General features: G+C 38.0%; 2 protein-coding genes across 4 annotated transcripts in view; one reads left to right on the top strand and one right to left on the bottom strand.

The window, feature by feature from the left end:
* Positions 1-27,500, bottom strand: part of ZNF536 (zinc finger protein 536) — a 340,785-nt gene that overhangs the window by 148,440 nt on the left and 164,845 nt on the right. The gene's annotated exons all lie outside the window — the stretch shown is intronic.
* On the top strand, positions 19,705-24,468 carry LOC113956894. The gene is made up of 2 exons (XM_027663898.1): positions 19,705-20,139; positions 21,857-24,468. The coding sequence occupies exon 2, from the start codon at positions 22,143-22,145 to the stop codon at positions 22,881-22,883; it is 741 nt and encodes a 246-aa protein (XP_027519699.1). The 5' UTR covers positions 19,705-20,139; positions 21,857-22,142; the 3' UTR covers positions 22,884-24,468.

The following is a 27,500-nucleotide window of genomic DNA, read 5'->3' as shown; positions in this document are numbered from 1 at the left end:
TGGACGGGCAGTTGGACAACAGAGCACACAAGCCTTGGGAACAGCATCAGAGTGGGAGCAAAACTGAAAACTCAAGGGAGAAAATGCCATAAAATACTAACTCCTACAGTTTACAAATTCCAACTGAACATTTGAATGGTCTGGGTGGTTTAAGGAATAAAAAAAAAAAAAAAAAGGTAGGGTATCTGAACTCTGGGGCTCTATTTCCAGTACAACCACCGAGCTGCTGTAAAACTCAGTTTACCTATTTGACAGGCTTAGTTAATTAATGTTTGTAAAGTGCTTTGAGATCCCTGGATGATAGTGCTATATAGGTATAAAGTATTATTATACTAGAAAGTAAAACGTCCCATAAAATAGATATTGCCCTAAATTCTGGTAAAAGTTAGTGCAATAATGTAAAAAGCTGGTTATGTGCCTACATTAAACCCAGATTTAAAAGCATTAGCACATCACCAATGTGCTCCTGTTTGGCATGTGTTTTATGCCCAATACCCTACTCTGGCACATTAACAATCTGTGTATTCATTTATCAGCAGTACATTTTGAATTGTATATTTATGGCACAGTGCACTTTTCATAGCTGAAAATTAATGAACATGCCTCTCTCGTAACAAACAAGCACCTGTGCTGCATAGTTAGTAATCGGAAACAGATTTATTTTTATTAGTGTATATGTGGGCAAAATTTTTATTTTTTTTAAACTATGGTATGCTAAAAGCTTGATTATAAGAACATATTCTGCCAAAGGAGATCTTTGTTTTATAAACTTCTCCTTATAATTTCTGCCTGTAATATTTTCTTTTCAGATTTAGTGATAATGCCTTCATATAGAATGTAATCATTTGTTTGCAGAGCATACTTGTCTTGACAAATCAAGTTCTGAGCTGTTGCCGACCACTATTATAACAAAATGAAAATCTACAAGTAATGAGGAACACAGAACTGAATATTTAACCATTTCAGCTAAGGAGCAGTTCCCAAATATCTTTTCATGTCACTCAGAGCCCCAGTCAAAACCTGCACTGCCTGCATCAGTTTGGACAAATTAATCCCAGAGATGAACCCTTCCTATTTCCTAATTCACCAGTTTTCTTTTTTATTATATAAGCACAGAGTTTATCCCAGGAATCAAGAAAAGATTCAAAACAACAAAACCTATATACATATTAAAACATACTCCTGGCCTTTAGCTTAATCTTCCTTTAAGTTCCTACTTGCTGAAACTCTAAGAGGACCAGAATTCCAACACAACAGAAAAAGTACAGTCATTCTATGAAGTCTGCAGTACCTTACTCATTTATTGCTGAGTATAAACATCTCCTGGCACTGGCTTCACATGTCTGTGGCCTTGTTCCTCCCTCCATGGCTCCTTCATAGCCCGTGGCCTGAGGAGGCTTTTTGGGGGTTAGAAATTGGAACAGAAAGAACAAAGACAGTTTTTCATCCCCCAGCTATAACTGAACTAGACCTGTGTACAACTCAGCACAAGACACTTCAGCTTATGATAATGCCTGTAATATTACAGTCAAATAAAAGCCTTGTCATTGATAATGGTGGCAAAAGGGGTAGCTTATTCATTTGTACTTCACAGACTATCTGGGTGGAAAACAATCCCAAACTATGAAGATAATCAAATATTTCCTGAGGTGTTAATTTGGGAGCCTCCATTTCATTTTAGTAGACCACAACTTCAAATCCGGACTTGAATATAGACTCTTTCATTGAGCTCTTTAATCAAATTCATTTGTAAATTAAGCTACAAACAACCTGTCAAAGCCCATTAAGACACCTGAACAAAACTCTCCTGGAGTATGCACTGTACACCATCAAGCAGTATAGCACATCAAGCCTCAGATCTGCACTGCTCTTCTCTGTGGCTTTCTGCAGGACTGTTGGATGCAAACATCCCACTTCTATGGCCTACATCAAACAATTTTATGTTTGTTACTGAGATGGAAATACTAGCACAAGAATATAGCAAAAAAACGATTCCATTGCATTCATCCAGCTAATTACCACCTTGATAATTTTCATTATATATCCCTTATGAGTTTTACACTCCCTACAACCTTAGGAACATACCCTGAATGGGGGGAAAATCAGCATTATTTCATGTCATCTATCTCACTCCACAAAAACACCTACTTCCAACAAAGAAGTATTTCTCAGTATTTCAAATATAAACCAACCTATTAACAAACACAGTAAGGAAAAAAACTATGTATTTAAGTAGTACTTAAGTTGCAAAAAAAACTTTGTTGAAGTAAAAATCATAGCTGATGCTGAAACCCTGCAGCCCTGACCTCCATCAACAAGCCTGAGATTAATTGTCAGATCAGTTCTCTCTCTTTCCTGGCTGTTGGGACTTTGACTTCTTGCAGACACGTTCAGGAAAAGCACCAGGCACAGCTTGTTTGCAACCTGGGCCACCAGACACAGAAAATCCTTCTAGTACTTCACAATCACGATCTCATTTTCACCAGCTCCTCATTTCAAAGCTGTCCAAGCTCAGAAACTCAGCCCTTTTCTCAGCATGGTACCAGAATGGGAAGGGAACAAAGTTTTCCATCTCTTAACACTGAGAACTGGGTGGTGCTTTTCACGGTCCAGTCACAGCCCAGTCTGTTGTTTGAGCTGCATTTTTGCTTAGAGCTCAGCGAAAGCAGGATTTGGTTTTGGGAAACTTATGTGCTTCATGAGTTGTGAAAGAGTCCCTGGGTTAAACACAGTAGGGTTTTCAGAACACACAAGCTGGGAATGGAAGTAACATGTGGAAATTTTGGAGTCTTTGGGGAAACATGTACAAGGCATGCCTCACTAGTAACTCACTATGAACAAAGGCAAAATGTTCCTCTGTGTCAGTAATGATATCTTCTCAGTTTGGCCTTTTAATGCTGATGTCAATAGAAGCCTCATTCAATTTTAAAGGTAGAATATGTTTCAGTAATTTTTACTGCAATTCTCTACTATATTTTATAGCAATAATGCTGTTACAGCTATGATGAACTAAGGACATAAACACAGCAGAATTTGCAAGAAGTAACAGCTTATATTAAAACTTAACTAATACCAAAACAGTTAACATCACCTGAAAAAGCAGAAATGTTTTTCAGGTACAAATTCTTTTTCAGGAGCAGAGCAAGCAACAAACCTCAAGCTCAATTACTGAAGCTAAACTCAAAACAATTATTCCCAGTCTACACTTATCTCATATTTAATAGCGTTGTTTGGTTTAAGATTTTTTCTTTCTTTTTAAGAAACAAATTCAATATTTGTTTTTAGGGAAAAAATAACATTAAGGAAATAAATTATTTGTTAAGGAAATAAATTATTTGTTTACTTTTCAAGATATCCATTATAGCAAACAGGGAAGCATGGAACTCAATGTACTTGTGAAGTGATTCTGGCATGGCCAGCACTGTGCTATTGTGGTGAAGGACAGACCTGTAAACCAACATGAGTCTGTCCTGCACCTTACAAATGTTGTGATAAAAAGCAAGTTTATTATAAAGGTCAATGTCAGAGGCTAATAATTATTTTTTTTTGGTGGGAATTTAACCATGATGCCACTGATGACTCAACCCCTGACAGTCATCTTTTGAAAACTCCTAACCATACATTTCTAAAGAAATACGGGTTTGTGTGACACACCTTTCAGTGCTGGAGGATGCAGTTAGTAGCTTAAGAAAATGGACAGTTTGATAAGTACAGATAATACCATGTTTATTTTAGTGATATTTCTGGGCTTTTGGATAGTTGGGTGCAAAGATATTTTTGACCAAATCCTCTAATTCATAATTAAATAAAGTCCCCTTAATTTTAAAGGAGAGTACATTAGAAATGTTTTAGGTCAGTAAAATTAAAAAAGCTTAACTCTCCTTATCGAAAGGCCAAAAGGAATCCTGAAAGGTTTGCATACTCAAGGCTTCTGATGACTATCCATGAGAAAAAAAAAAACAACTCTACAAAACTTCTATTATCCCCAGTATTAATTTACTGTTAATTGAAGTTTTGATAACTAGTGATAAAGTGGGAACTAATTCATCTGCTACAAACTCAGAGAATACTATTTGGATGCAGTTTGAAATGGAAATCACCAACTATCCTGTTTAAATATTAAAAACCAGAGGGGTGGGGCTCAGCTCAGCTTTCCTGAGCTCAACACACCACAAACCACGGCACTGCCACCATTTAGCTTTTGTGCACAAATGTTTATCCACAGATCTCAATGCATTCAACAAAGAAAGCCCATCTGTATTTTAGAACAGCAGGAACTATAAAGTCTACATAAATACAGAATTACTTACCTGGGCTTACAGAAAAGTTTGGGGAAAAAAGAAGCTCATTTGATTTTATTTCCAATCCTATCCCAGCCCCATAACATCAACAACAACCTTGAAGTAGACTAAAGTAAACCTAAATATTTAAAGCTATATGTTCAACTCATTTCAGCACATATGACCCGACAGACTAAAGGACAAACATCACAGGTAGAAGCTATCACACAAATCAATACTACTGTGCCACTCCATATATAGATTGTTATAAGAAATGCACATTGCAAGACACTTGCAAAGTTACACTGAATAAAATATTTACAATTGCAGAGTGGACTTGACAAAAATGAACACCTTATTCTAATATAAAAAATACAATCCTTATTCACAGGCTGTTGTGCAGGTACAAACTGATGGGCCTCTCTATAACCTTGTTTTCTAAGCTTTCCATTTTCTTGCTTTTATCAAGTACCTCTTTGTTCTCAAAAATTTCTCAAGGAACCTTTATTGCAGCAATTCCCAGTGGTGGGAAGTTCCATCCATTGGCAGTGGTCTTCTGCATTGTTCAATAAGAGGCTCACAAAACATTGCTGTTGCATCACAGAACAGGAAAAGACATTTCCAACTATTTCACTGTAAGTCCTGGAAAACAGGAATCCTTAACATAAATTCAGAGAGAACTTTAAAACATAGAAACTACCAGGTAGGACAAGTACAATCTATCAAAAGAGGAAAGATTTTCAGATCCTAAATTTGGGTTGAGATGACAGAAGATGGAGAGGCTTTGAGTCTATCTTCAGATAAATTTCACTAAGAGCTTAATATTTTCACATAAATTTAAACAGTTTTATCTTAATAGAATACAAAGTCCAACAGAGGTTGCAGCAGGTATGTTTACACAGTCACCTCTTCACCTGTCACAGGGACAGAAAGCAACAATTATTTAAAAGGATCTGAAACAACAGAGTTAGAAAACAGAGTAAGAAAAATGGTATCAAATTGAAACTGCATGGACAATTTAGGCTTAAAGAAGGTAATTACACAAACTAAATTATGGAGAATTCTCCTTCTGAGAAAAGCAGGGCATGGTCTTTAGTCTGACAAGTGGCCAAACATGTTTCTTAGCCTGCTCAAAAAATCTCCTGTAGCACCTGAGTCTCATAGCACTGGAGCAATCCAGAGAGAACTGGAATCCAGTCTGTAAATCACAGCACACCTGAGCACAGTTCCCAGCACTGATACCATATAAGATGGTGCCTTTTGTTTCTTTGATTAAGAGTCAAGACATTTGTTCTAGATCCAACAGTGCAGTGAGATAAGCCTGTAACTTTAGGCAGGATGGTTAAAAGCAAGTGATTTTTCAGAAGAGCTCACTGCCTGGCAGCTACTACTTTTTCAACTGAAAATAAGATTCTTAGTTCCTTTGATTTCAGCTGCTCATCAGTACAATTAATCTAATAAGATATATATATATGGTGGAAAATATATTATAAATATACAATTAATAAGGTTGAGTAGTAGTCATCTGTTGAGTAATACTCTCCACTAAAATTCTTGAACCTCCCTTTTTAAATAACGAGATAACCCCCTGGATTTTGCAGGGTAACACTACTACATCTTGAAATTATACATCAGCCAGATGCCTTGATGAATTAAGTTTAGTATCCCTGGTACCAAGCGGTCATAGCACACACACTGATGTTATCATCTGCCAGTCAGCCTTACTCAGTGCGATCTCTCACACTGCCCTGGCACCCCCCAGCCATTTGCTGTACCCTCATCTCCTCCTGGGGCTCCTGAGCCAGCCTGAGGGAGAAAGTGCTGCAGCTCCTACTCTGCAGGGCATGACCCTGCTGCCCAGTGCAAGTACATCAGTCCTGGGAAACGAGAAGGCTGAAGGCAGCAGAAGCTTCTCTTTACAGTTATTTCTGTCAGAGAAACTATACCTGAAAGACCTGAGAGCATATTCTGCTCACAGAGCAAGGAGCAGAAGCACTCAGAAGTTAAGGAAATTTTCTATCCACCTTGTCTCTCCAAAAATCTGCCTGCTTTCATCTTTGAGTAAACTGGAGCCGGCTCACCAGCTCTGTTTTTTCCTCTCAAAAATACTAGCTTTGGGTACTCAGAAGGACTCTCAGATATAAAGCTGGGTGCTATTAAAGTGTTTATTTTTCAACAACTGTACTGCACAAAAAGATTCTGAACTTGGTTTTCTCCCATCTGTAAGTCTAATGCTGCTGTTCCTGTGCAAGCAAAACCCTCCATTCAAAATCAGTCATGTTCTCTACTTTTTATGTTTTATTATGATCAAAATGCATATTTATACCATTACATAAAACTCATAGAATATGTAAAAGGACATAACCACAACTGCAGTAAAAAATGGACCAGAAAGGACTTCTATGATTTAAACTAGCAAGTGGTTTAGCTTTTTTTTTTTTTTTCAGAAAAGAGGTCTCACAATGAGTTTTCTTTGTCCCTTAAATGAGACAATTTCAATGTAGTAGTTTGCTGTGCTCTCAGTTTGTGTGTAAACGATGTAACAAAGCATACAATTTTTTTTTCTCGTGGGTTGTAGTGGAAAGCCTGAAGGACATTTTCTTAAATTTGATGCTTACCTCTTTCCCCAAAAGGTTATTTCTCTTTAAAGTTAAAAAAAAACCAATACAAACCAAACCAAAAAATAAAACAAAAATAAATGGAAAAATAAAAAAAAGGAGCCATATTACTGGTAACAAAGGTTTTAGCATCCACTGAAATGTCAGCTAAAGTTGCCAAATAAATACTTACATGGTGCTGATGATTGTTTGTTTAGGAAAAGGAGATTTAGCTGCTCACATGTTCATTAGCACACACAGAGAAATGGATGAAAAATTCTTCTGGTGCTTAAAACTGATGCCATGGCCGCTGCTTACAAGTATTTCTAATACACAGTGGGTAAAAAGTGAATAATGACCAGATTAAGATATTAAAGGAAAGCAATGATTGAACTTTTTTTTTTTTTTTTAAATGAAGCAGCCAACAAAAATGTCCCTTCTTTTTTTCCTGGTTACTCTATAAACTCAAAATGCTTGAAGCAGATTGCCTGTTATTTTAGCAAATATGGTGAATTCTGAGTGTGCCTGTGCTTTTACATATTTGAGTTTTGCAATGATTCAGGCATTATTGCTCTGTAATAGGTGTGGCTGCCTTTGAAATGTAAGCTCACAGCTTCTGTAGTCAGTGAACCATTGCTGATAGGGCTGACTAGTCAGAAGCAAAACTGGCTAGTTATGAAACTACTATAGTATATTCTTTATCTCATACACATTTAAAGGATTTACCTATCTATCCCACTGCAGACCTACTCATTGAGTAGGAGCCAACAGCATATGATTGTGTTAATTAATCTGCTATTGTGAGTAAAGGAACAGCTGCAGTGGTCTCGTGGATACGTTGTCAAAGGAAAACAATGTAATGTTAAGCTTCTGACTGCATATTCTGTTACAAAGGAGGTTTACGAGAAGTTAAATTCATAAATCACAGATCATTTTTATAATAATAATAAATATCATCTGACCTTTAAAGGAAAGGTTTTAGCATTCTTAATTTCAGTTTGAAATATGTTCTGAAATACGATACTTAAGCTTTAACCCAATTCTTTGTTTTGAAAACAAACATTCCCCAGAAATGATAGGAAATGGTAGTAGCTATAGAAATGACCTCTGACTGTACTAGATACATGCCATTGTAGTTTTAACAAAGATCAGAGCCCAAAATATCAAGTTAAAAGAAAAAATTGTTGGCTTCCATCCAATACCTCTTCTAATAAAAACACAATTTCCAATATTATACAGAAATGCAGAATGAAAGGAACATTCATTACAGGGAAAACACTTATTATTTACATAGGATTTTATCTTTTTTTTTATATGGAAAAGGGTACAAAAAAGACTTTTTCCTAAGTAAAATAACATAATCACTTTTGTGATTCAAATCTACCCCCTACCAAATCCTTTTGGACAGTATATACATCAATCCTTTCATAAACACCCAAGTGGTGACTGACCCAAAAGAAAGAACAAACAGGATTTTTTTATGGCTGGCACTTAGAATATAACCATAGAAAATTATGTTAGAAATTCAAGTAGGAAAAGTTTCACAATTCAAAGATGCCTTGATTAAATAGGAACCTTGTGCCTTGGCCAGCATGATTTTATGAAAACACCTTGAGAGCCTTTTAATTCAGAAGTGAATTGCTTTTTGAATGAACAGTGGAACATCTGATACAATCCTTATTTTAAATAACAGGGACCAGATTCTCAGTGGGTACAATCAGCAAATTCCATTGGCATTTATATGCTTATGCCACTTTACACCAGCACAAGTGCTGGTCCAAAAAGTACTATCTGTCAAGCAAACGTCAAATTATAAAATTCTTGCTTTGTTTTGTTTATTTCCTTTTGACAGTTGTACTTGGCTTTATTGGCATATATGCTTTTGATTAAATTAGCTGCTATTTTATTTTTCTTAATCATTTATGTCTGTCATCTTTTTCTTTTCTCCTTACTTAAAAAAAAATCTGTTAAATTTTTGAAAACTAAGACCTAATCCAGACCTCTGGTACATTGGAATGATTGATGATTTCAGAGGAACTATGCCAGTTTAAGTCTCTACAACATCCTGGCACCAAAAGAGACGTTTCACTTCAACTGGAGTGGAACATATAAGAAAGTCTGAAGTAGCTTTATTTACAATTTTAAATATGATTTAAAACAAAGAAAAAGAAAGGAACATAATTTAGATATGAATCACCAGTGTACAACTTGATAACCCAGCAGTGACTGTATGGCACCAACAACAGATTTCAATCCAACAGCAGGCTCCAAGGGAAGAGAATATTGCCAGAAATTAGGACCCCAGTGTTTTAAGCCCAGGAAAGTAATATCTTCCAAATTAAAGGGTTGTTCAGAATAAGAATAATTTTGTGGCTCACAAAATGCAATATGATCTCTGGTTACCTCAATAAATTAATAAATCTAATAATATCAGTGGATATTCTTCTTCTTCAAAGTAAATGCTGGTATTTGTACACCCTGTATCCCCCAGAAATAATATATGAGTTCTGTATTTGGGCTTGTACACACTATTATTTAACAGATCTGACTATGCTTTATTAAAATATCATCATGTACCTACTTTCTGAAATACACATACACTACTCACCTCAACCGTGTAGAATTGCCAGTTGCTTGCACAAGATGGTTAAAACAACACCTTGTAACTTCAATCAGACTCTGTGAATCCATGAGCATCAACAGTAACTGGATTGATGACTTCAGTGAGGTTGATTGGGTTGGGCTTTCATTACTATTTAGTATTATGTTTCTCTTTCCAAGTCAAAATTGTCAAATAGAACAATTTACTGGACTTTTTAAAACCTGATTAAAACAGTGCTATAGGATAGGACTTAGTTTGATGTTACCCACTATTTTCATTTGACAAAATACGCCATAATTTTGGGGGAAAGCATATTTATATTTAAATAGGAAATTTTAGCTCTTATTAACAGTACAGTTCCTTTCAGGCTAAGAAGAGACAAATGCACGGCAAGAAGCAAATTTCCTAAATTTCCATAATGGATATCTAAAAAGTTCCCAGAAAATAATTGAAATTAAAAGGTACACTGGAATAAATATTAAATTCAGTCAAGCTTATGACTGGAAGGCCACCCATGCAGCCTCAGCATCAGATGTAATGATATTTTTTACTGATGTTCTCTTTCCTCAGAGATTAAATGAATCTACTCTGCCAATTAACAACTGATTTTTATCTCTGAACCAGTTTCTCCTGGATGTTAACACAAGTTCATTAAACTGATATGTGTTCCTCTATAACCAGTCAACCAGTAGGTAGTGAACTTCTACAAGGTGAGAGAGTATTTTATGATCCCTTGGATAGCCAGAAAACCAAGTAAACTGGAAGTGACATTAGGTAATAGCACTTAACTAACCATTTGGTTGTTAACAATTGTTAAAGGCCTCTTCAAAACACAGAACATCTTAAATGGAAATAAACTTAACACCAACTAATAAGAGAGACATCTACCCTTTAATTAATGGAAATGTGAAGGGTGTTCTAGCAATATGAACATTGGTTATGGTTATATATCAGTCAACATATCAAATTAAAACTGTTCTAGGAGATTCCATCAGTTGTCAAGTTGAACAACTAGTACTGCTTTAGCCATCAACCTCAGCAGCCACTACTTATTAAAGCTGCCTGGTTAAAAACTCACACTAATGTCTGTTGTAATTGCATCTATTTCAATGTACTGGACACTTGCCACTGTGTGACAGGAAAAAAAATGGTCTCAGCCAGTTCAAGAAGAATGATGCAAATATAGAGTTATCAACCTACTTGATAGCAGATACAATAATACTTTTACTTTGAACCTACCCATGATGAATACTGGCTGCAGAAAGATCTGTAATTTTCTAAAAAAAGAACTACAGAATCCAGCTACAGAAACTCAATATAGGCTAGCATATAAATCACTAGACTGAAACTCAGGAGTTGCTCCACTGGCTCTTCCACTGGAATACTGAATGACCTCAGGCCAATTCTTTTGTGTTTCTTGCCTAAGTTTTGCAAAATGTTGAATAGAATTAGCAATATTTTTACCTCTGCTCCAATTGTTTTGAAATTTATCAATTAAAAAAAAATAGCGCAAAAGTTAGCTGTTTATGTGTTAGACATGGAGAAACTGACCCAATGATACTGGTTAGATATTTTTATTTTATGAATAGTTGAAATAATGTGTTACTATCAGATCTGTCCATCCTGGAATAAAACACAGATCTCTGTAAAAAACATCAAAAGAGAAGGCAAAATAGACTCCAAAAACAAAGGAGCATAAGATAAGAAGTGTGATAAGAAGTGGACACCATCTACAAAGAAGCATGCATGGAGAGAAATCTTTAAAGCTTTTGAGTCCGAACTATGCAGACAGTCAAATAGACTTTCCCAAGACGTCATTTAAAACCAAAGACAGCAAAGTACTTGACACACTGTTAGTAGCAAAAAGATGCATCCATTTCTAATGGCTGACTTTATACAGGTATTCAGGCATTTGAGCAATTAATTAAGTTTGGCAAGACTTACAGAACTTTACTGTACTTATTGTACATAGTCCTTACTTATAAACCCTAAGACCTGATCACATCATTAGCTAATACTTCTCCAAGAGTAACTACCAGGAAAAAAATTCCTCCCCAAAGGCCCTCTCAGCAATAGGACACCTGATTAACATCATGTGGCTTTTGCCAGTATGCTATGGACAAAAATATGTTTAAAAGAAAATCAACAGGAGATACAATAGTTACACAGATACCAATCCCTAGTATAAGCAGTACACAGAAATACAGAGGTAAACAATAATAATGTGCTATAAAATGAAAGGAAGAACAAAGATCTTCACAAACATAATCTTTCCAAAGCTCACCTCAAACCAAATGACACTGTACGAACTGCTAATACCATACAGAATATTCCACCTAAAGATTGATGGTTAGAGCTTGCTTACATGTGGTGGAAGATAATCATCATCAGCTAAGAGTTGGTTGGTAGGTATAAGAATGCACTGGCTTGATGGCATGTGGGAACTATGCACTGCCTCTGCTGTGGCAACAAAGTCAGTCTTCAAACTCAGTGGCTTTCAATCTGAAATCTCTCCTCAGTACTAAAACAAAAAAATAAGCAAAATAAACAAGCAAGAGAGAAAAGTACCAATCGGTTTAGACTCCATTCACCCCTCATCCCAAATGAAGATGACAGCTGTGGAGCACCAGCAGAATCATGAAAGGACCAGGATAACCTATCCACAACTCAGTGGCACACCACATCCAGGCCATGGAACAAAACCTCTGATTAGGACATTAGGAAGTTCTTGTCATATGCAGAGTCAACTGGAAACAGATCCCAAACAGATTTCTTCAGCCATTGGAAGCTCTGGTTGATTGCTGAATATCACATAATACTAAAAGTAAATAACAAAATAACTAAGAAAATCTTCTAAGGGAAAGTTAAAAACCTTCCCAGATTTGAAACTGAACACATGGAAGACAGGAAAAGCATAAACAGTGCTTCCTTCTGAGACTGCAAGCAATGAGCGACAGCAAGACAGACACCAGGCAGAATGCAGCTTCATTCTTGACAATATAGAATTAAAAACCTCTAATGTTTTTAACAGTTTTCAGTTAACTCTGGCAATGGAAGTCATGAGTGAAACTATTAAATGTGCAGTGCATGATCAAAGACTGTCAGCATTTCAGAAAGAAACAGATTAGGGGGTTAATGCTGACCAAAGCCTGAACTCCGTAAACCCTGCGATCCTTCCTTAACCAGGTAAACTCTGTTAACCCTGGTTAAGGGCTTGTGAGACAAGGTCAATACAGTTGAGATCAAAGTTTAAGTTATTCAGTATCTGAGGCCCAAAGGAAAAGGAAGGTTATGAAGACTTATTTGAAAGCTAAAACACGTAGAGGAATACTTTTTTAATCCAATTGTCTAAACCTGTAGTTTGAGACTGCTATTGGCACAGATGACCAAATATCTCAAAAACCAAGACGCCGTTTTCACAAGGTGTTAGGGCAAGAGAAACAAAAGCTCCTGGCTTGTCTGCCTTCTGACTTCCTTGAGACAATTCTACCAGCAGATTTTACAACTAAAGCAGATTTTTGGTAGACATCAGATGTTCCTGACAGGAGTCACAGTGCAGGGGACTCAAGAGGGAGCAGTCTGCAGTACAGCATGCTTAGAACTTCTTGTCTCCTCTGCTCAGACTAGCAGATTGTCATAAAGCAACTGTAGCCTTAAGTATCCTTAAATATAAAGGCATTCTAGTGAAGAATAAGAGAGGTGGCATGTCAGAGCTGAGTCTTCAAGGGCTGAGCTTTACAGACTATGATTTTGGGCAGATAGCAGTGAAGCAACCACAGTGCACACAGATGTTTCCTGAACATGTCATGTACTATAAGTGGGGCACATCAGATCAATGATTTGGTAGCTCCCGATCCAGTTGGAGGGGACCATACTGCACTGTCATTTTGGCTGTCTATTTTCCTCTTGTAGCTTAGGTTTAGAGTTACTGTATTCCAGACACAACAAAATACATAAGGGCAGTCCCCCAGTTACATCCATTTACAGGGAAGACCCTTCCAGAAGACTGTTGCCCACCACTCCAGGTAGCATAAAAAAACTGAGACATGTCAGAAATCCTGGGTATCTGCTCCTACAAAGCACCAACGTTGAGCTGGACTTCCACAGCCAAGACTTCCATTTTTATATGATGCAGCCAGTATCACAGGAAAAGCAAGTATTTTCCACACATAAAAAACCCATTTTCATCATTGCATTATTAACTCCTGTAATAATACCATTTTATTTAGGGGATTCTCATCATATGCATTAGAACACTCATCTTCTAGAACTATTAATCATGGGAAAATAAGAAATAAGGGGTAAAAAGCTTCCTTATTTTTCCAGCTTAGTCACTAAGGGGAAAAAACTAACTACATCAAAACTAACAAAGCTGTCATCTTGGGTTAAAAGGCAATAGAGGCAGATTCTGCCAAGGGGGTATGCACAGATATAGAACCTGCAGATACATAACCACACACTTTGGATCACTAGTGAAAATATGGTATTGAAATAAAGTATGGTTCTTTCCATTCTATATCTATTACTACAGAACAGTCCTTCAGTGTATGGCATTGTCTTGTCCCCTGAAGAAAGTATTTACAAGATGCTCCCAACTTCACAGTAATTTTATCAGAAAGTGTATATATTCTAATTTTTTTAAATCTATTTATACAGCAAGATAATTCTTAATTATCTGTGGGGAAAAAAAGATCCAAAAGGAATTTTAAGTGAATAAATTACAACAATGTTATTTAAGATTAATTTTTTTTAATATTGGTAAGCAGAGGAAGGAATATGCCTATTCTTAATTTCATTTGGTACCATGATAAAGTAGAAGCACTGGAGAGTAGTAATCGCAAGAGTAATTTTAACTGCACACTATAATATGCTGGAAGTGACTTACAATGGCATCATTATGCAAAGTCTATTATATTTGTCAAAGCCTTTTAAGTAACAGCAATGGAAACAGTGAGAAGAATAGCAAGATGGGCCATCAGATGAAGGAATTATATTCTGTGGAAAAATCTTTTTTTGAATCCTCTCATGATAGTTTTAATTTTAGTGCTTCTATAAGGAAACAAACAATTGTACTGATTATATGGGTCAAGGCCTTTTTTTTAAGAGATAACACCTCACCATATGAAATTAGAAATTTGTAAGATAGTGCAGAACCACTCAAGCAGCTATTCTTAGAAATCAAGTTTCTTATCTGATCAAACATTTCTTGGTACCTTATGAAGTGCAAGTCAAAGGACATTAAGAATCACAGAAGAGAGATTGTTTAAAATACAGGAGACCTAGCCACTCATCTGGATTATACTACCCAGAATCATTACCCAAATGGAAAAAGCATGTCTCTTTTTTAAGTAACATTAGTACACAGTGATTTTTTATGGCATCAAACAGAAAAACTATTCTGGCTTACCAATCACAATACTTTCTATCCCAGCTTTATATCTCTGCAAACCAGAACCCCAAAACAATTTCATCCAAAACACTCATCCAACTGATCAGAACTTATATAAAAAATGTCTTAAATGGATGGTATCTTACTATGTCTAGATTATCAGTGTTTAATGTGAACAAATACACAGAACATAAATACTGAGAGCAATTAAGCAGCAAATCAGGAGCTGAGATCTTTGAGATCTATGCTTTAAAGACACTTGGAAGAACTCAGTATTATTCTTTCTGGAAACTGTTTTTAAGTATATTACAAGGAGACAAAATTAATCATATGTTTAAATCCTTTGGAAATAGAGTAGGTTTCAGAGTTTAAAAAAGCACTGTAGTGGTATTGTGAGGGGGTTTTAAGACAAAAATCTTTTTCCCCCTTATTTAAAACCTATACTTCTTGTTCAATTTAAAAACAGGGACGAAATTAAACTTTTCTTAATGAAAAAACTACTGGTTATATGCACTGCAAACACCAACAAGTACTAAAAACATCTTCTAGATTTCATGGCCCAGTTGTCTGATCCAGAATACTAATTTGTATAATGTACAACGTATAAGCAAAGCAAAACTGCACTGTAGAAATCTGAAATGCAATCTCAACAGTTCTTAATTTACCTCTTAGGACCCAAATCAGGGGCTGAGATCTGCACTCCACGCTCTTCTTTTGGGTATAGCAGACTCGTGGAAACTTCACTGAGACAGAATAAACTATTTCTATACATAAAATAAAATAATGTGATCTTGTTTTCCCTTATATCTAGCACTCCTGGAAAGCTATGTCAAAATTTGCATTCAAGATGCTGACCAGTAATGTACGTTTCAACTTACTGTGGCAAATAGAACTTTGTGCCATATGGCTGATTAGAGATATTCTCTCTCTTTTTCTTCTCCTCTAAACAGCTGGGTGAGTAACAACAAGCAAAAGACAGTCAGCAGCTGCACACTGTTATCATTACTTTGATACTGCTTGAAGGAATCTAAGCCTTCCACAGGTATGCACCTGAGATTAGAGGCAAAGAATTTTCCTCTCTAAATATGAGAGGAAGCAGCTATGGGAGTTATAATTATGTTTTACAGGTGTCATCAGAACAATGCTTCCAAATTTTACCCAGAACAAACATACTCTTTTTCTATTTTGTGATTGAATTTTTCAAAGACCTTCAGGGAAAAGATATTATTGTACAAAGGCAACAACAGTGAGTAAATAAGTATAAAGGCAAACACTTCTATTGCAGACTTCCCAACTTTATCTATTTCACCCATGCAACTTCAGTAGTTATCCAACAGGATCTGCAAACAGAGCATTAACCGTTCAAGCTCTGTGTTTGATTACTGTGTACCAGGGATTCCCAAGCTGGAATTCCACTGCACCCCCACAGCTGGCAGAGCCCTTGTTGGTAATCAAAGGACAATTAATGAGCCACGTGGCTCTAGCTCCTCGTAAGTCAAAAGGTATTTGGAAAGGATAGTGGCTGTAAGAACTTCACCTAATATTACTTTCTGTGCAACCAGTGTTTTAGTGGCCACAGGAATGCCTGATCTGAAAGAGTACAACTGCAGCTGGAGCAAAGTGGGAACAGGGAACTTGAAACAACAGGTGGGACATATTGCATAAGCAAGGAAGACTATGAACACCCCCCTGGGCCACACAGCACAGCTTCCCTTCTACCATCCCATCTGAAGGGGAGTGTAATTCATAGCTCTGAGGGGTAATGCGTTTTAAGTCTTTCGTTGCTGTTTTATTATAAGTAAAAAAACCCCCACAAACTACCACGATCATAAAGATCTTTATGAGACAACTGCAGTCAGGTTACCCCCTCTCCCTGAGGAAAGTGACCCCACCTGTGAAGGAAAACAAAGCAAACACATTTTTTTCAGTTTTCTCCTACAGGGTTTGGGGTTTGGAGATGATAAAGAAATTTTTTTGGCATCTTTGGATGTTGGTTCTTCCTTCTACATTAAATAAGTGCGTGGCAGGAATATTAGCCAGAACAGTACAATTAAGAGAAAAATACACTATCTGTAAGAAAAGCTAATCTTTTGGGGTTTTTTTGCATGGTATGTTTACACTTACAAAGACTTGAGGCTAATTCTCCTCCAGTCATCATACTAAAACTCACCACTAGAGCTATGCAATCAGTCACAGGATTAAGAATTTTGAAAGTTCATAATAAATGATGTGTGAAACAGCCCAAATCAAAGTAATACTTCCACAAATTTCACAAGCGACTATATTGTGATCTTTTCTCATGTAACTCATGAATAGCAAAATAAAATCCATTGGGTATATAAGGTTTCCAACTAATCAGGGAATGACAATTACAGCACTAATTGTGGTCTTTGTGAATATTGAAGGTCTTTTTCATGCACACACATACATTTTCTGGACAGAAACCACCCTTTTATTGTTGGAAAGCACCTAGAAATCTCTGGACACTACTCTACCAGCAGCTGTGTTATTTTTCTTTAAGTTTAAATTATTGCACATGGCTATCGTTGCTAGGTAGGGCTTGGCTTCCAGCATTGTAACACTGATGGCTGAAGTCTGGGCTGGACTATGAAACAAGCAAAAATTCAGAGGTGAAAATTACCTCTGTGGGGGTGGTTTGCATTTGTTAATGCCTTTTTAAAATTATCTTGGATATCTGCTTGAGCAAGGTATTGCCAGTCTCTGCTCTCCAGGCATTCTAGCACTTGTACTCTTGTTGCTTTCAAGTTCAGTGTCACCAAGATACTTTCAGGCAACAGATCATCTAATGAAGAACAATATGATGTCAGTGTGTAATGACTTCTTGAGAAAAAGAGTGATGTTATTCAGCAATACAAAGAGACAGTCTCACTTTCTTCTCAGATAAACAACTTCGTAATGAAAGATTGTTTAGAGGTAAAGAAAAACTGAAGGAAATTTAAAGGGGCATAGCAGCCTGTGTGTTAAGAAACCCAAACCCCCACATTTTAAATATTAATAACAGACAGAGCCACTGATTCCATTTCTATTGACAGGAAATTAAAAAATAAACACATAAAAATTCAGATGAGGATTTAAAAAAAACATTATCCAGTGACAGACACCAAAGAAAGGAGTATTTCACAAAACACAACATTTACAGAAAAGCAGTCAAAATCATCACTGTGCTCAGGTTTGGCTCCAAATTGCTGCTGTAAACTCACATCTGATGTAACTGATTAAAACATAGTGGATGACACTGGTATACCAAGCAGAACTAGAAGTTTTAAACTACGAATGCTACAAGAGTGTACCTTGATATCTACACAATTCACACCAGTCAAGAAGTATAAGGAAGGTTTGAAGTGTACCTGCCTTACATTTCTTCCTAGTCTAAGTCCACTACACTGCCAAAAAGTGCTAAAAATCTGTACTGTAAATGCAAATCAGGTCCAAATCCCTAAAAATCTGTGTATCTTTAGTTCACTAATGCCACCAGTACTCCATGTGCAGCAAAAAGATGGTCATTACAAAAAGATGCCATGAGCAATTTTTAAATAGAATCCATTTACATTTATCAGAATCTTATTGCTAGTCTTGGTTTGTTGGTTTTTTTGTTGTTGTTTTTTTTTTTTTCTAATAGTGCTAAATAGTCACTTGGGAAAGCCTGTTATGTACAAGCAGTGGACACACAAGCTTAATTCTTCAGCAACTTCAGACAGGAGTGTAAAATGCAAGCTGGAATCCAAAGGCAAGGAGGTAGAGCTCTAGTAAATCTGATGCAAAGCCTAATCTGTCTTTTGTCTGTACAGTCTGTGGAATATTTGAAAGGGAAGCAAATACACGAGCAAACACTGCATGTTACTTGTCTCAAGGGAAGTTCCAAATTTCTGTTCACCGACCCAGACACAGATAATCAAAGGGAAGACCTTATATACCAAAAACTTCAGAGCAGCTCACCTATTTGTCCATCTCTCTCCTCACACATAGGTTGCATTCCAGTTTATCAGCAGGCTATGCTATAAAAGAGTCTAAGAAAATAGTAGATGCAATATTTACGCCAGCAAAAACTATTTCTAATGCTAGTTCTGTACACGCTCTCTTTCTGCATGCAATGGAGTAGATGGACAGCTTTTGTGGTTTCGTATCACTCTGAAGCACAGTGCCTCTCTCCTGGTGCACAATCTTGCAAGTTTTTAGAGCAGTGACATTCCTGTTGTTGGCACTGTCACAGGCCGACAAGCCCGGTTAGCTCAGTGCTAACGCCTACAGGGCTCGATCACCGGTGTGAGACGGGGTCGCACTGACAAAATACCAACCACAAACCTGGAAGACTCTTAGTTCACACTCTTGCCCTTCTAATTTATACTTCAAGAGATAATAATAACTGGTATTAGAACAGGGAATGACTCTATTCTTACTTCACTATCACTTCAGACACGGTAACAGAAAATGAAATAATAAAATAAATAAAGCTAGACAGCAAAGTAAAATACATAAAAGAAACACCTACACGATAACTATTACAGGCTCAACAGCAAATGGTCAGAATTTTACAGTGTTGCTTTAAGACAGTGAAGAGTTGATGAGACTGGTTGAGAAAAACATGAGCTGGGCCTCTTGCTTATCTTGCACCTAGCTTGAGCAAGACCTCGGAGGTCTCATGGCCCAATGTTGCTGCAGTGAGGCACAGGAGAACATCAAGCCTCAGCACCAACCAATAGCCACACTCCCTTCACTGTGAAAAACAACACTTGTTATAAATCTGTTTCGTTAAGGAGATAAGGATATGCACAAAGAGCCTCTGATGAAGGTCAGAGAGCCTTTACTGCTGCCTCAGTACGTGGAGGAGGAGGGCCAAAGTGTTTATTCTACCTCTTTTCTCAATTATAAATTCTGACTGAGTAACAAAGACTCTCATTAAGCGCCATTAACATATTAACTTACACATCCCTTGGGATTCAAAAGAAGGAGAACATGGGACCTACGACACATATATGACCAAAGTCACCAAAACCCATCATAACACGAGATTGTTTCATCCCCTTGGAACAGACCAAAACCTATAGTACAAAAGGGGAGTTTCGGGGCAGAACAGGCCAGAAGAGAAAAAAACCTTTGGAGCAGGAAAACACCTTTGGAGAGGGAAACCACCTCTGGAAGGGGAAACCACCTCTGGAAGGGGAAAACACGTCTGAAGGGGGAAAACATCTCTGTCTGCTCAGGATTTGTCAACAGACTGTCTCTCCTTCTCTCCCGAAGGGACGCCTTTAGGTGAGTTTTGTGTTGAAGTATACCTGGGAATATTCATCATATATATATATATATATATATACACATAGTGCTATTAGAATGTCTCTCACTGTACTTTCTGCTGCAGCACACATCAACACTCTGTAGCCAGTGCATTTATCACCAGCAATCCTGAACCTGCTTTTCTGTTGCTTCAATAAACTTTCAATACACATTCATGAATCTGGATCATGAAAAGTCCTTATTGAACAACATCTATATTCCTGGATTGGTAACTGCACTGTTTCTGCATCTGTGCTCATGCAAGTTCTTCTTTTGAACTCGACCAGCCCTATAGTGATTATTGACTATAATCAGAAATTAAGCCCAGCCACACCCGCCCCCTCTGATCTCTGAGGACCAGCTGGAATCCAAGAGGGTTTGTTTTCTGCTGAATACCCATACTCTTAATGCAACAACACTCATCCTTCCACAGTATAAATGTCAACTGATGTTCATATTATCCCTTAGAGAAAGAGTCCACCTGTCCCACAGTTTTTTCATGCAGGAGCCAGATTAAAAGGACACTCGTTTTCTGGTGGTATCCTAAAAGTAAAAGGCTTATGCCTTCAAGGTTTGAGTACAGTTACAACCTATTTCGTTTAATCCTCTGTCTTCAGTATGATTTCACATGTGCAGCTGAGAACCAGTTTTATGCATTTGATTAAATATAATTAAAGATATGACTAAAGAAGCCACTTTCTCTACTAAATATAAGGAAATTACATAAACGAATCAGCTCAAATGTGATTTTCTTTGTTTCATTTTCATTCAAGAATTTACAGAATTATTTTAAATTGATCTGATGACTTTCACATTGTTTCTATTATACTACCTACTCATCAGTGACTGTTACTGAATAGAACCCAGTGTCTGAATGGTCACTATTAAAGAGTCTGCCCTACGAAAGTTTTTAAAAACTGACCTTTGGTATATTTATTCTCAATACAGTAATCTTAATTTTGTTTTTGGTTGTCTCCTATGGACTTTTCTACAAACACAGCAACAATGAAAACAGTTTTGAAACACTACTTCCTCTACTTGCCAAAATTTACTCTACAGTTTAAGAAAGTCCTGCTACTTAAAGTCTGGTGTTTTCTTTGGCTATGGAATCTTTTGAAATTCTGACTAGAGCTGTGAAAACCCCCATGATGAATAAGCACAGTAGTGCAGTGTGTTGAGGATTTAACTTCAAAAAACTTCCCATGTTTTCTAGGCTCACTAGCCTCATCAAGCTAAATTCAAGTCAGCAGTGCTGTTCAAACATGTCAGGAAGTAAAAAAATACAAAAATGTTTAAATCAATCAGAATTCTTTCAACAGAAGGACTGGGAGCTTAATGCCAGTCAAGGGCAGAAAATAGCTAAAAGCCCAGTAAAACAACAACTGGATCACACACTCACCTACCTTGTAATTGTGGTACCTGAACATACAGCTGGGCATCCTTTTTCCACTGTAAAAAGTTATGCTTTGTAAACACCGTAAATTGCATGTTTTATACTACAAAAAGTTTTAGTTCTTGCCAAATTTGGCTGATAAAAGATCATGTCATATAATTTTGGGGAAAAAATAATATAAACCCAGTGCCCTACACACTCTGATTCTCCATTGCTTTGCACAGTCACATGTATTTTTGCAAAACACACCTAAACTAGCACAAAGTGCTACTATTCTGAAGTGTCTTTATTTCATTCTGCTAGGGGAACAGGTTAAAAGCAGAAGACTGGAGGGAAGGACTGTAAATCACCTTGCAGCTGGGAATAACCCTTGATAAACCAGTGTGAACAGCAGCCAGTGATCCTGTGGTCTGGACTGAGTTTAACGGTGCCTCCGACTCTGCTCATGTGCCTCTGCCTGGGCATTGCTTCAGGGATCCCCCGGTTAGTGAGGTAACAGAAATAAATTTACTCTCTGTGTTCTAGCCAGAGTTTGTGCCTGTCCCTGCTGCCTGCCTGTGCCGACTTACACACAGATCCAGGAGGAACCATGCCATGGCTAGCCAAAAAATCAAAAAAGCTGAGAAAGCCGAAAAAGCTGAAAAAGTCGGGGCCTGGGGAGGCTGTGATGGTGAATCCCCACATTCCAGGATGGCCCAGTACTGAGCGCTGGACCCCCGTGGCCACTTTCCTGGCCACAATGGCCACTCCAGAGACATGGCCTGAAATAGATGACGGGGTGGTGGTGAACCCCCACAGGGTCGAGGTTGCCATGCGCGGATTGCCGTGGAAAGCGGCATCAAAGTCCTCCCGCAAGCTAGCAGGGAGACTGGGATGGCTGTTGGCTACTGGTCTCAGAGCTCTAGACCGTGAAGTCATAGCCCTGCAGAGTAAAGTGAGCGAGCTGGAATTACTCACCTATGCCAGAGCTCGCGACTGTGAAGCCATAGCACTGCAGAGCAAAGTGAGGGAGCTGGAATTGGTTACCTACGCCAGAGCTCTCGAACGGGAAGTTACAGCGTTGCTGAGTAAAGTGAGAGAGCTGGAAAAGGAAGTTGTGACTTTACAGGCTGCAAACGTGATCGCTCATGAAGTCACCACCACTCAAGCAGAGCAGTGCTATGAGCAACAATGCACTATACAGCAGCTGGTGTCACCTAGGCATAAATATGTGGAAAATAAGGTTTTGATCTCCCAGGTTCGTGCTCCAACTTTGAAATCTTCACGGGATCCCAAGGAATGGGATGGAAATATCTGGAGTGAGTACTCAGATTTTGAGATTGAGATTTAGTCAGAGTTAGCAGATAGGGATGTGGCATAGATCACACATACTTATACTCCAAAAGAGTTTCAATTATACACTCCCAGACAAGGAAATCCTTTTGAATTAGAAGTAATAATTCTAGATGATATAGTCTTGTGGGGATTGAGGCAGATGACTGGACCAAAAGATAAAAAAAATCTGTAGAATTTTGGTCCAAGGCATTCCAAGGCACTGCTATATATTTTACCCCAATGGGAAAATTAATTCAAAATATAGCTTGGGCACTGCAAGAAACTGAACGAATCACAGGCCAAGATAGTGTGACTGTACACCTTCAGTATGAAACACAATGAGGACCAAAAATCCTCCAGATAGTGTCTCTCCCAAAATATTAGCCAAAGGGAAATGGAATTTTACACCAATGGATCCTACAACCTATTAATCTAGATGTGAGCATTCATATAATAACCCCTGACAATACAGTATGGTTCTGTACTCTGTCTATTCCCCTTTATTCTCCATCCTCTGTTAATATCATATTCTCAAGTTCTTGTATTTCATGTGTCTTTGATGATTTCCTGTGCATTATCTAGGGGGGGTGTATTGGAACTATGTTATTGGTGTCACAAACCCAACATCCAAACAAAATTCAGTCTGAAAAAGGGCAAGCCACACATCTCCGATCTGTGTGGGCAATTACCCCATCTCAAGTTACCAAGCCTGGAGCAATATTAGCTGAAGGAGCTGGAGCAACAGCGTATGTGTTACAGGACAGAGATGACACTCCTCTTTTCCTCCCTTACCACAGGCTGGCTTCTGGTGCTTTGTAGGCTTGTACCATGACAGCACATCTTATATACATTTCTGCAAAATCAATATGTAAATACTTGTGTGTGGTTGTTTTTTACTGTAACTAATGTCTTATTATTCTTTCTGAGAAGTGGCTATAGAGCAGCTGGCGTGTGCCCTCGTGGCAAGGTTTAACTGGGACATCCAAGGCAGCTGTTGCCTTAAATTTGGGAGTAACTGCTGTATACCTTACAACATTGATTACTGATGAGCTACGTCACCCTTCAACATCATAAATGCTGTTCTGAGTTTGAAGGCATGTGTTGCTTTGACCTGCAGAACCAGTTGGCATGGAGGATATCATTCAAGATCTTCAGGACTACATCTAATCACACAATCTGTCGGTGGTGCCTGGCTAACTGGGTGGTGCCTGGCTTACTTCCCTGGCAAGAGGGGTGGGACACTTAAAGCATTATATGCTTATATGTTTGTTCCTTTTCCCATATGCTTCAAGTGCCTCTGCAAATCTCCTATCCCACATTTCCAGCCCCAGCAGCAGTGGTCTCTTGAGGAAGGGGGTTGCAAGTTGGGAGGAACGGGTTAAAAAGCGGAAGACTGGCGAGGAGGACTGTAAGTGGCTCGAGTGACCTTGCAGCTGGGAATAACTCTTGATAAGCCTGTGTGAACAGCAAGCCAGGGATCCTCTGGCATGGACTGGGTTTAACGGTGCCTGCATCTCCACTAGTGCACTTCTGTCTGGGTGTTGCTTTGGGGATCCCCCAGGTAGTGAGGTAATAGAAATAAATTTACTCTTTGCATTCTAGTCCTGAGTTTGTGGTCATCTTGATTGCCTGCCTGTGCCAACTCACACACCTACCCACTGTGCAGAGGTGTCAGTGATGTCACACTGTGCATGGGAGTAGAAAATCAGGCCCCACATTCTCTGAAGATACATTAGCACAGGCTCCTGTGAAAGGATAAGCAAGGACACTAAAACCACTGAGGAAAAGAACAATAATGTTTTCAATTGATAATGCTATACATGTCCTTAGTAATGAGTCTCTCTCTCAACTCACTCTAAGTAAAGCAATTGGCATGTTCTTTAGATAGAGCAACAGTACAAATACAGCTGTGTATATCTGACACACAAGCGTTTGATTTTGGACTTGCTGAATGTTCAGATAGTTGATGAGATCACTTCAGTGTTGCTGCATATAAAAAGCAAGGTATCTATAGCATGCCTAATTCTGATACTTATCACTCTCTCAATAAACTGGGAACCTGCACCAGGGTCACTCCTGTGCACCTTTTCTTGCCCTAAGATACATTTGCAAAAAATTGCTATTCACCACAGGGAGCTGGGAGGAGAATGCCTGGGAATTGATGGGCATCAATTGTACCCACAGCTGTGAGTTCTTCAGTTTCTGGCTGCTGCAAACGTACTTTCAGGTCCTTTCACAGTTCTTTCAGTGCAAAAGAAATGGAGACTATTCCTTGGTGTTATTTCAGCAGTTTCACTGCCTTCGATTTCTCTCCCCATGTTCAGACAGCTACTGAACCTGTCACCCATATAAAGACACAGCAGAACACAAAAGATAGTGCAATCCTACCATCAGACACTCTCTTAAATATAGACAAAGTTGCTGTGTCAAGATTTAATATAAAAGCTAGTGTATATGATGTTTTGGTAGATAGGCATAGTATTTTTCTACCTTTCCTATGTCAGGATTTCACAGCTACCACTGTGCTATTGCATTGCCCAAGTCATATGTAGTTGTCCTTTTAGCGTCAATGAAAGTGAGTTTGACTTTCAATGCAAAGTATCAGTATGTTCAATGATAAGACTTAAAAGAAACTGCCAAAGAGACAGTAATAGAAAGTGTTCTGCATTTGTCCACTACTACTGCTTGTCTTTTCAGTAACATTCACTTTCATTCCTTATCCCTCTTTCAAAGTTCATTATAATTATACTATAGTGGTCACATCCAAAAAGTCAGCATTTACACATAGGGACTAAATAGTGGCATCTAAGAAACCACAGTATTATTTTCACACAGAGTAGGAAATAACTGTGGTGGCCTTGATACCATTGAGTGGTAAATGTGGTTCTATGTTGCCTTAATGTTCTTCACTGTACTGGCACCATAACTGTTTTAACAAAACAAATAAAATTATAGAATTATAGAATACTTGATAAACTCCTCCCCTTCAGAATTCAGTGCCTACTTTTTCAGTGACAGAATAACAAGGAATATATTTATCATACCAGATATCTACTTGATTAAAGATATATGCAGACATATAAAACCACATATTTAGTTCCATAAGATTAAAATAAAGGCTCTGGAATATACTGTAACTGTCAACTTTCACTTCTGCAATTTTTCCTCTTTACATATATGGCATCCTTATACGCCCATCCTTTTTCAGTTACTAATCAAAATCAAAGATGTTCTGTTCTTTCCTTGAATTCTCTACAAATTATGAAAAATGGCTGTTTGCTTTTCTTTTGTTCACAGAAGGCTCTGAATCACCTTTTGGTCTCAGTCAGATCATACCTGGTATTCCATAAATCTCCCAGGAAAGTGTGAAGTATTTAAGATGGATGCTTAAGACATTTCAGAAAGCCTTTCTGGATTTGCTTCTGTCCCTCTCTGAATAGTTTTGTTAGATCATTAAAAGGAAAAACATGCAGTTTTTGATAAATAGACTACTCCCCTACCTCAGTCTTAGATAAGATGTGAGTAGACCAGTTTTTAATTACGTTAGCCTATGATATATGTGGTAAGGCATTCCTAAAAATGTAATGAAGAGGTCATCTAAAACGAGACACAGCTAGAAATCAGGACAGATATGAGCAGGAAGCACAGCTGACAGAAGTAAAACTGTATAAATCCCACTTACAGCCATTCTTATAAAGCACATTTAAAAAATAAGTAGCAGTAACTCTACTGCACATTTTGTACATTTTCTAACTAGAGGGATCCTTAACATTAAAACCACAGTGTCTCTGTTGTTCCAGAAAGATCAGAAATGAGCTCAAAACCCCAGACATGGCCAAGAAGTCCTGCCCTTAACTTCTGCCTCCTACACTTTAGTTTAATATTTAAACAAGCCCCAAAGTAAGGCTGTGTCCTCTCGAGGTCTCTGGTCATGCTTGAGGTAAGTGAAAGTTTAAGGTACAAAAAAATCCAGAAAGAAGTGGGAAATAGTCTAGAAATAATGAGTGTGTTTCATAGCAGAAGAAAAAGGAGTATCATTCAGGGATGAGTAATTCCATGGAAGGAGCAGGGGGAGAGGGAAGAGAAGCCTGCAGAGGCCACGCTGGCACTGTGGGAAAGCTGTGGTCACCCCAGCTGGGGGCTGGTAAGATCCCACCACGGCTTCTTTCCACCTAGCATGCATGCCAATGCCCACACCTACAAATGCCCAGCACTGCCTGTGCATCTCAGGTGGGCCTGTGCTGTGAGAGGCATTTTGGTTCTTCAGGGACTCAGGCTGTCCATGACTGAGCTTCTAGGAATGTCACACTCCGTGTGATTGCTGTGTACAAACAGAAAATACACAGAATCATAATAACAATAAAAATAAACAGAAAATACACTGGTATATCAGCCTCTCCTTGGACCTCTGCCTAATGTTTCCTTCCCCCTCACTCACTCATATGCAGCCAAGCTTCTGAGTTTTATTTAAACCCCAAAGTAACTGTCCTATAAACTTTGAGACCACCTAAACTGCAGCTAGGCTGGGCAGTAAAGTCTTTGGAAGTACAAGTAGGGAACATTCATCTGAAATAAGGAAGAGTATTAAATTGGTACCATCAACTAGAAAAGCTGCCACAAGTGCAGGCTGGGT

Source organism: Corapipo altera, unplaced genomic scaffold (assembly GCF_003945725.1).
Source record: "Corapipo altera isolate COAL_440 unplaced genomic scaffold, ASM394572v1 224, whole genome shotgun sequence".
Taxonomy (NCBI): domain Eukaryota; kingdom Metazoa; phylum Chordata; class Aves; order Passeriformes; family Pipridae; genus Corapipo; species Corapipo altera.
This window is presented reverse-complemented; position numbering and strand designations above follow the sequence as displayed.

Bases quoted from the DNA above. Each gene is read 5' to 3' on its own strand.
- LOC113956894 (XM_027663898.1), top strand. From the start codon at position 22,143: ATGCCATGGCTAGCCAAAAAATCAAAAAAGCTGAGAAAGCCGAAAAAG.